The 10213-nt window shown below is 40.7% G+C and overlaps 1 protein-coding gene across 2 annotated transcripts in view; it reads right to left on the reverse strand.

Moving 5' to 3' along the window:
- Positions 1 to 3156: 3156 nt before the first annotated feature.
- Positions 3157 to 10213, reverse strand: part of LOC124876122 (SLAIN motif-containing protein-like) — a 30236-nt gene continuing 23179 nt past the window's right edge. The window contains exons 2-8 of one of the 2 annotated variants that reach the window (XM_047378649.1): positions 6650 to 8345; positions 6131 to 6264; positions 5907 to 6026; positions 4946 to 5044; positions 4104 to 4391; positions 3747 to 3872; positions 3157 to 3655 (exon numbers count right to left, since the gene is read on the reverse strand). In XM_047378649.1, coding sequence (XP_047234605.1) covers positions 3387 to 3655; positions 3747 to 3872; positions 4104 to 4391; positions 4946 to 5044; positions 5907 to 6026; positions 6131 to 6264; positions 6650 to 7107 — 1494 coding nt within the window. In that variant the 5' untranslated portion in view covers positions 7108 to 8345 and the 3' untranslated portion in view covers positions 3157 to 3386. Of the gene's footprint in view, positions 3656 to 3746; positions 3873 to 4103; positions 4392 to 4945; positions 5045 to 5906; positions 6027 to 6130; positions 6265 to 6649; positions 9885 to 10213 lie in introns of those variants that run through there. The other variant, XM_047378650.1, reaches the window with a different exon arrangement.

Consider the following 10213-nt stretch of genomic DNA (forward strand, 5'->3'; position numbering starts at 1 on the left):
GTCATATTGAAAATTTAACATTCATATATTTTAGATTCATTGCACACTAACTGAAATATTTCAGGTCTTTTATTGTCTTAATACGGATGATTTTGGCATACAGCTCATGAAAACCCAAAATTCCTATCTCACAAAATTAGCATATTTCATCCGACCAATAAAAGAAAAGTGTTTTTAATACAAAAAACGTCAACCTTCAAATAATCATGTACAGTTATGCACTCAATACTTGGTCGGGAATCCTTTTGCAGAAATGACTGCTTCAATGCGGCGTGGCATGGAGACAATCAGCCTGTGGCACTGCTGAGGTCTTATAGAGGCCCAGGATGCTTCGATAGCGGCCTTTAGCTCATCCAGAGTGTTGGGTCTTGAGTCTCTCAACGTTCTCTTCACAATATCCCACAGATTCTCTATGGGGTTCAGGTCAGGAGAGTTGGCAGGCCAATTGAGCACAGTGATACCATGGTCAGTAAACCATTTACCAGTGGTTTTGGCACTGTGAGCAGGTGCCAGGTCGAGCTGAAAAATGAAATCTTCATCTCCATAAAGCTTTTCAGCAGATGGAAGCATGAAGTGCTCCAAAATCTCCTGATAGCTAGCTGCATTGACCCTGCCCTTGATAAAACACAGTGGACCAACACCAGCAGCTGACACGGCACCCCAGACCATCACTGACTGTGGGTACTTGACACTGGACTTCTGGCATTTTGGCATTTCCTTCTCCCCAGTCTTCCTCCAGACTCTGGCACCTTGATTTCCGAATGACATGCAGAATTTGCTTTCATCCGAAAAAAGTACTTTGGACCACTGAGCAACAGTCCAGTGCTGCTTCTCTGTAGCCCAGGTCAGGCGCTTCAGCCGCTGTTTCTGGTTCAAAAGTGGCTTGACCTGGGGAATGTGGCACCTGTAGCCCATTTCCTGCACACGCCTGTGCACGGTGGCTCTGGATGTTTCTACTCCAGACTCAGTCCACTGCTTCCGCAGGTCCCCCAAGGTCTGGAATCGGCCCTTCTCCACAATCTTCCTCAGGGTCCGGTCACCTCTTCTCGTTGTGCAGCGTTTTCTGCCACACTTTTTCCTTCCCACAGACTTCCCACTGAGGTGCCTTGATACAGCACTCTGGGAACAGCCTATTCGTTCAGAAATTTCTTTCTGTGTCTTACCCTCTTGCTTGAGGGTGTCAATAGTGGCCTTCTGGACAGCAGTCAGGTCGGCAGTCTTACCCATGATTGGGGTTTTGAGTGATGAACCAGGCTGGGAGTTTTAAAGGCCTCAGGAATCTTTTGCAGGTGTTTAGAGTTAACTCGTTGATTCAGATGATTAGGTTCATAGCTCATTTAGAGACCCTTTTCATGATATGCTAATTTTGTGAGATAGGAATTTTGGGTTTTCATGAGCTGTATGCCAAAATCATCCGTATTAAGACAATAAAAGACCTGAAATATTTCAGTTAGTGTGCAATGAATCTAAAATATATGAATGTTAAATTTTCATCATGACATTATGGAAAATAATGAACTTTATCACAATATGCTAATATTTTGAGAAGGACCAGTATTTCATTTGAACAACAGCTGTGAAATTGATTGTCAATCAGTGTTGCTTCCTAAGTGGACAGTTTGATTTCACAGAAGTTTGATTTACTTGGAGTTATATTGTGTTGTTTAAGTGTTCCCTTTATTTTTTTGAGCAGTGTAGATCAAAGTGACCTTGCTAGATATGTTATTTAAGAATAAAATGTTTAAAGTCAAGGTCAACGGTGCGTGGTAAACTGCCTACTTTGGAAAAAATAACCAAAACACCAACAGTGCTGCCAAAATTATAAAAAAAGAACAATGCACTTTCCCTCTGACCTGCCATCCCTAGACTGTAAAACTGAAGGACATCTTGTTTAAATGCTGAACTACCTTTAGGTTCCACACCTCCGCATCCGGCTGCTGACGCTTTCTTTCACAATGCATTCACTTGTAAGGTATCTCTGACACAATGATGGTAAACGGCACATTTCCTGTTACAACAATTATGCTTAGGGCAGATCTTTCTGTTGTCAGCCGCCCTGAAGTTAAGTTTAACTGCACTTTTACTTTCATATCAGCCTTCTGATGTGTCGTATTTGTGTTGAGAAAGTGATCACATGTGTTGTGGTGTATTTTAAAAAAATACGCTGATCGTAGCTTTTCAGGTTCAAGTATCTATCAGGTTGGACATATCAACAAAGAGCTGCTGTGTTTATGTTATAAACGTTTTACATTTTTAACAATACATTCAGAGATGTCCCAGACTGAAGCTTTCCCAATCAGAAGCTTCATACAAACAAAAAACACGTCTTCACGTAGAGCATTATCTTATTATATCTACATATTATTATGGCAAACAAAAGTAGCCCTCTTATAACTTTCAGCAATGGCTTTCCTCTTGCCACTATTCTGTTATGGTCTAATTTGTAGAGGTGCACCCAACAAATTAGTGTTTCTTAATCCTGGTCCTCTGGGCCCACAGTCCTTCATGTTTTAGTTGTGTCTCCGCTCCAGCACAGCTGATTAAAATGATTGCATCACTTTCTCAGGGTCCCCTCAAGTGCCACAGAAGCGTGTTAAATCACCCACACATTTAAGTCAGGTGTGTGGCACCATGGAAACACCTAAAACATGCAGGACACTGAGCCCTGAGGACCAGGGATAAGAAACCCTGAAATAGTTGTCCTACCAGATTTTTCCACTGATATCTGGTGGATCTCTGCAGCTCCTCCAAAGTTGCTATCCGCCTCTTGGCTGCTTCTGTGATTTATGCTCTCTTCAGTTTAGGCCGACATGTCTTTGCAGGTTTGCATTCTTTCCATTTTAGGATGGATTGAACAGTCTTCCATAAGATGATGAAGGCTTGGGATATTGTTTTATAACCCAAGCCTGCTTTAAACTTCTCAACAAAATTCTCCCTGACCAGTCTACTGTGTTCCTTGTTCATCATGATGCTGTTTGTTCACCATTGTTCTGTAACAAACTTCTGAGTCCTTCAGAAAATGGCTGGATTTATAGTGAGATTAAATTTCTCAGATAGTTGTACTCTATTTATTGAGGCGATGTTTGAACAGAACTGGATTCACTGGATATCTTTAAGGCAGTATCAGAATAAAGGGGGCTGAATGTAAATGCATGCCACGCTTTTAGATTTTTATTTTGAAAACCACAAATCATTTGCCTTCCACTCAACAGTTATGCACTACTTTGTGTTAATCTGTCACATAAAATCCCAATAAAAATACACTGAGGCTTATAGCTGTAATGTCACAAATGTGATAAAGTTTAAGGGTTATGAATACATTTGTAAGCCACTCTTAGTTTTCTACCTCATTAGTTCATCTAACAGAGATTTCCTGGTTAAATCTTTCACCTTTGAATGGGTGAGGCATGTTTGCCCCACGCCACAGTGGTCGGCCTCTCTGGTGAGGCGAAAATTCGTCCATGAACAGACAGGTATCCCTTGGAAGGGTTAGCAATCCTGCTGGGACTGAGAGACTGGGATCTCTGCGGTCTTTTCAACGCTGTTATCCGGTCTGAGGAGTCTCTCATCAAGCAGGCCACGTTGCTGGAGTTCAAAGATGCAGCACAAGGGGATGCAGCTCCACGGCTTGACCCTGTTCTGGAAGATGGAAGAACTGCGACGCAGGGTTAAGTGATTAGATGCAATGAAAGACATGAAAAAGATGAAACTTCTGCAGTGTGTTGATAGCATGGATGGATTGAAACCTAGTGAATGGTGGTTGGTTTGGCCAGCAGGTTGGTAGTCAACAATCTCTAAGCTTCGGCTGTTCCTAACAGCCTGGAGGGACCGCAGGCTTGTCTGCCGAGGTGACCTTGTCCTGCCCATGGATGCTGCACACACAAAAGGAACACATTTTCTTGTGCTTTTTCCTTTAAAAAAATAAATAGAACATCCTAATGATAACTGGAAATTTATATGGAGAAGAAATTTAAGCCAAAACATTGTCAATTCTGCAGATCATTGTTAAAACATTGCTTGAAACCAGTATCAAATCCCTCCATAACCTATTGTATGACTTGCAAATGACAGTGCAGTACAGCTGTGTGTTTGTGTGTGTGTACCTTTATTCTGAGCAATCCTCAGCAGCTTGAATTGGGTTACTTGTTGGTGAAGTTTGGTCAATTTTGGACCTTGGCAGCCTTGCTTAGCCGCTGGCATTGGTAACTTGCAGCTGGGAGAGCCCACTGCTGATAGACTAGGCTTCCAAGGAGAAGCTGGAGCACTGTTTTTATTTCTGGGACTGAAGTCATCAGCTTGGTCATCCTCGGTGTATAAATATGAGGAAAACTTGTCTGGGTTTCTCCTCAAGGAAGCTGCAGCAGGCATGGAAATATATTCCTGTCTTAAACCTGAAAAGCATGGATCAAAAGTGTTATAGTCTGACCTATCTTGAATGTATAGGGTAAAATCATATCAAATTTTAATGCAGTGATTCAACGCCTTTCACAGTTAAAAGCACATCTGGTAAAATAGCCTTAAAGGTCTTATAGATGCTTGATGGCCCCAGGATGCCTCTCTTGGTTGGGTTCTCATCCAGCCTGTTACATTTTAATTATTGCTCTAGTCATAAATTTTAACAAGTTTATTGTGTAGCTATACTTGTGTGACATGTTCTCTTGTCTTTCCCATTTTGAAAACGGGCTATTAAAGATGGGCTAAAAAAAGGTCCTTCATAACTCTGATCAACTTTAAAAAAAAAAGCATTTTACAGGCATTGTTGGTTATTTTGTTAAAAACAATGATTTCTTTAAATGAGATTTTTTTTGCCCTACTAAATAAATGTAATTAAATAAAATTGGAACGTGGGAAGAAGCTGGAGTACCCAGAGAGAAAGGACCTTCCTGCCATGAGGCAACAGTGCCAACCACTGCACCACCAAGCCCCTTATGTCATTTATACTCACTGTCTTCCTGTATTCTGGCCATAATGTGGACGTCTGTTATATCCTGTAGCCGATAGTTTGTCGTTGTGAAGTCATCAGAGCTGGTCACCTGAACGTGATCTGTGGAAAGTAATAAATGGAGACCTTTTGTTGATAATTGTGCTACAGTGTCAAATCTAAGATCTGAGTTACTAGGTTGATGAAAAGTTATCTAGATTTCTTCAGGTTTTATTTCCACTTTTTGAATGATATTTCCCTAAAAAGCTCCAAAGCCACCAACTCATTGTTGTGTGGTCTCTCTGTAGTAAGTCTGAGCTTTTAAAATGCACAGTATCTCTGGCTTGCTTTGATAGATACCTTGTAGTGGAATCTTTATTATAGTCCACTATAGTATTTCAACAATATCATAGTAAATGTTTGACAGATTGAAAGGGTGTGTGGGTCAACTTCTTTGTTCTCTGTCCACTTCCCATTTGCCTTACCTCTATCAGGACAGAGCTTGTCCTTTTTGTTTGTTTTATCACTCTGCATGTTTTCTTTGCATATTTATGAGGAGTATAATCTGATTTGAAAGAATCCTGATGGTATTCTCTTAAACTGTTTTTGCCACCATGCTAATTCACACTTCTTCATGGACTTTAGGATACAACAGCTTGTTTGGAATTTCCTAGTTTTCAGCTTAACTCAGAGTGTTTTTTTTTATAATTTACCAAACTGCTTACTTCAATAGATCCATAGCCTGTAATATAACTGTGGCAGATGTTCCCAATCTCATTACTATCACAGATCAACTCTTTAATATGACTATACCACCTTAGAACTACTTTCTGTATAAACCACCATAGCTGCAGAAGAAACATGAAGCAGTGTCAACCACATTGTATGTTAAACTTGACCCTTGGACACTTTTCTGAGTAAAATAAATTAGCATTTGAGTAAATTGTATAAAGAGAATGTGCGGGTGCTCAAACCAGGGCTTTACCTAAACTGTCAGAGTCACTGAGTGATGTGTTGACCGACATTTTGTCCCGACCGAAGCCCAAGGAGACACTGGGAGAATGAGTGGAAACTGTTGCATGTCTGTAGAAGTAATATCTTGATCCTGGCAATGGTAGAAATAAAGTACGTCAGTGATCATGTGTCACTTTGAACTCCATTTATTTTTAAACATTGTAAGATACTGAATATGTGCAGCTGATTTCTAACTTTGATCCAGCTTATTCATCAGTACACGACATGCAGCCTCCATCTCAGGACTGGGGTTATCCAGAACGTGTCGGCACCATCTGAGAGCAGACTCCCTCTCCACAAACGACTGCTTATTTGGAGGCTCATACAACCTGATAGAAAACAAAAGATATTTCAGCTAGTTCAGCTCACAATAAGGAACTGGGCTGTTTACAGTGCCTTGCGAAAGTATTTATACACCTTGAATGTTTTCTGCACCCTGAACACTCTACATGCTCAAGGTGATGTGGAGTGTTTGTATTTAGCTACAACCAGTCTAGCCAAAAAATAAATAAATAATGGAAATCTAAAACAAGTACATTAAAGCGTGTGGTTGTAACTTGACCAAATGTAAAAAAAAAACTTCTGAAAGACTGCATGTGGCCTATTCACTGATGTTTTAAATATAACCTTTTTACATAACTTCTGATTTTGAAAGCACACAAATTGTCACAGGCCCCACTAAAAGACTATATCCAGAGCTCTGATAGAACCTACCAGCTCTCTTCATCTTCCATGCTTTCCTCCATATCAAGGATCTCCACCACGTCCAGAGCAGACTGCTCTTTCTCCAAGTCTTCATCATCCCAGATGTCTTTTTCACTGTCATAGTAGTACAAAGTGTTGTCTGAGCTGCTCCATGGTTGCGGTGAATTACACCCAGACTTCAAACTATCTAGTCTTATTCTAGCACCCATGGCAAATGATCTGCTGGTGCAGTTCTTGACTCTTGCTGGCTCTGGCTCAGAATCAGTCCAGACGTTGCAGCACTGTTCCTCCAGCTGTTCACTGCTGTTTTTGACTTCATAACCGATTGCATGATGGTTCACACTCGCACCAAACTCTACCTGTCTTTGACTGCACAAAAATTGTCTCCAGCTGCTTTTCATGTGGTCTTGATGTTCCATTTTCTGCATGAAATCCTGTGACCTCCTTGTGGTTTCAAGCTCCCACATGGGAATGTTGATAGAATCTCGAATGGATCTTGGTAAAATAGTTGTTTAAAGTCATAAGATTCTGCTCGTTTTGTTCATCACACACAGCAATGGCAACTTCTATTGACCCAGATTTATTGAGTAGGGCTGTTAAGTGATGGACCCAACAGATTGGATGGATTTAGAGAAGCGTCATGAGCTTAAGTGGATTAAAAAGGCCACAGGTAGCTACTAAGAAAAGGACCCAGTCGGGATCACACTGTCATTGCTAACATTGACACTGTATTTAGGCTACAGAAATAATCACACACATCACAATGTTCTATGTCTTTACCTTTCTGTTGCCTTTTCGCTAATAAATGTTAGATAGTGCTGCAGATGTTTTGTGGGTATTGTGTTGAATCCTGTTGCATTTTGATTTGTGATAACCTCAAATGTTCAAAGAACACCAGTGGGATTAGGAATTGGGACCAGCAGAAGACCCTACAGAGGACAGTGAGGGGAACTGAGAAGGTCAAAACATTAATTTCATTTGACAAAGTAAGACTGAGTGGTTTGGTCTTCATCCACAGGCAGATTACAGATTAACAGACAGATTTACAGCTTTCCCTGCTGCCAAATTAAACCAAAGACTCTTCTTCTTCATACCCAAAGTCAAGACCTATGTTGATTCAACATAGTTAGGGCAGGAGGATAAGATGATGGACTGCATTATGACCACTGACAGGTGACGTGAATGATCATCTCTTCATCATGGCAGCTGTTAGTGTACAGGATTGGTTAGTAAGGTAGTGAATATTTAGTAATCAAATTTGATGGGTTAAAAGCTGGAAAAATAGGCAAGCTTTTGGATACCAGCAGGTGTGACCAAGGCCAAATCGTGATGGCTACAAGTCATGTGGGGTGTTCCTAGTCTGCAGAGGTCACAATCAACAAAAAGTGGTCCAAGTAAGGACAAACCAGCAGCAGAGTAATAGGTGGCCAAGGATCAATGATGCACATGGGGAACGCAGGTTGACCCGTGTGAAGAAATAAATGGGATGTGATAGAAAGGTATCAGTATACACAGTGGTGTTATGGTGCTGCTTACCAGCCATGATTCGCATGATGACCCTGTCCACCACTGAAATCACCAACAATGGGCAGGTGAGCATCAGGACTAGAGCATGAAGCAGTGGAAGAAGGTGGCCTGGTCTGATGAATCACATTTTCATTTACATCACATGGATGGCCAGAGTTTGTGCATCTCTTACCATTACCTGAGAAACACATTGTATCAGGATGCACAATGGGAAGAAAGCAAGCTGGCCAGGGCAAAGTGATGTTTTGGGCAATGTTCAGCTGGGAAACCTAGGGTCGTGCCATCTATGTGGGCGTTACTTTGACACATACCACCTACCGAAGCATTGCTGGACCACGTTCACCCTTTCGATAAAAAATGCACCATGCCATGAAGCAAAACCTATCTAGGAATGGTTTAAGTAGAAACAAAAATGAGGCTGAAGTGTTGGACTGGCCTTCAAAGTCCACAGATTTTAATCTAATCAAGCATATTTTTCACTTATACTAACATTTTAGAAGCTGTGTGCTAACATGCTAGTGTGAGGCAACTTACTACCATTAGCTAACATTACCATTTTAGTTAGTAGCAGCCGTTCTAAGGACAGTAGACAAAGTTAAGGTTAGCCAACACACTAATTAAAGCAAGTTAGCTAACATTAACATTTTAGCTCAGTTTAGCATAAAAGCTATTGTAAACATAGATTATGTGGGATGTGCTGTACAAAAAGTCCAATCCATGGAGGCCACATCTGTCAACTTACATGAGCTGCAGAACCTTTAGCGATCCAACAGAGACCATGTCTCTATGGTTCACTATTAGGAAGGCGGTCATCATGCTATACCTTATCAGGGAATACACTTTTGTTAATCTGTGGTTTTGGATGCAATCTGTGTTTTTGAATGATTATGTTTGCCTCTCTAATGTTATACCTAAAGTTATTGCACAACCACATAGGTTTTATGAGTTCTGTTGATTATTTGCCTGTGAACCTGTCTGAAAAAAATTTATCAATATTTTGCAGTTAAAACCTCCCCAAAAAGATGCTCTAATTTCTAAATAGTTCCCTATTTTCTATCAGTCAGCCAGTAATATGTTGTCTCACTTGACACAGTTGCAATCTATTTCCTGTGTAAAGACGTTCATTAGTTTAGTGTTGAAACGCTGACTGAGAAAAGAGTTCAGACAAAACGTAACGATGTAAAAATGATACCTCTGTCCACTTAAGCAACAGATGAAGTGGGGAATGGCAGAAAAACATGACAGACACAAGGAGTTTAATTCAGTGAATATACATTTCACAACATAAATCCACCCTATCAGATCATAGGCGGAAAAATGTTGCTGGAGGTGTTGGAAGGTGAAGGCTTGTTGAACCTTTCACAACAGCTGGGTGTGGTTCTGTGTGTAAACAAATGCGTATTAAGTGACGGCACAGAACGCAAGTGTCTGTTTGAATTAGCTCAGCTTAGCACCTATGTCTATTGTTGTGTTATTCACTTCTCTGTTTTTGTGTGGATCTATGACTAGTTAGAAAAGCACTTCTTAGGCTCTCAGGATGTGGAGACAGGCTCAGAATTTTGGACTGAGCCAAGCCCAAAGTATGGGGTCACATTCCTACCAAAAATCAGAGGAACGTATTAAGCAATTACAACACCGCATCTTTTAATCAAGACAGGCGGACGTGCACCTTTATTCGAAAGCCTTTGAACGCAGCACGGCAAGCAGTAAAAAACGCCCCCTGCTATGGGGGTAAGAACGCTGTCAAAAACAATATGTATGTAAAGACGGAAATGTGTGCATATCAGTCAATAGTTGTGCATAAGTAAAATCCAAAAGAGGTATTGTATATTTTCTGTATAAGAATACAAATTAAAATGTTACAGCTTCAAGAAATTACAAACACAAAGTTCAAGTTTACAGTTGTGGATTATTCTTTACGAATACAATATGCTATAACAGTGCGCTGTCACACTCCTCACATTAGGAACAGATGGGGGGGGGGGGGGGGGGGAATCAAAAGTATTATAAATAAAGCATTGTTCTTAGTTTTATGAAATACAAAAC

The sequence above is a fragment of the Girardinichthys multiradiatus genome, chromosome 11 (genome assembly GCF_021462225.1).
Source record: "Girardinichthys multiradiatus isolate DD_20200921_A chromosome 11, DD_fGirMul_XY1, whole genome shotgun sequence".
NCBI lineage: Eukaryota > Metazoa > Chordata > Actinopteri > Cyprinodontiformes > Goodeidae > Girardinichthys > Girardinichthys multiradiatus.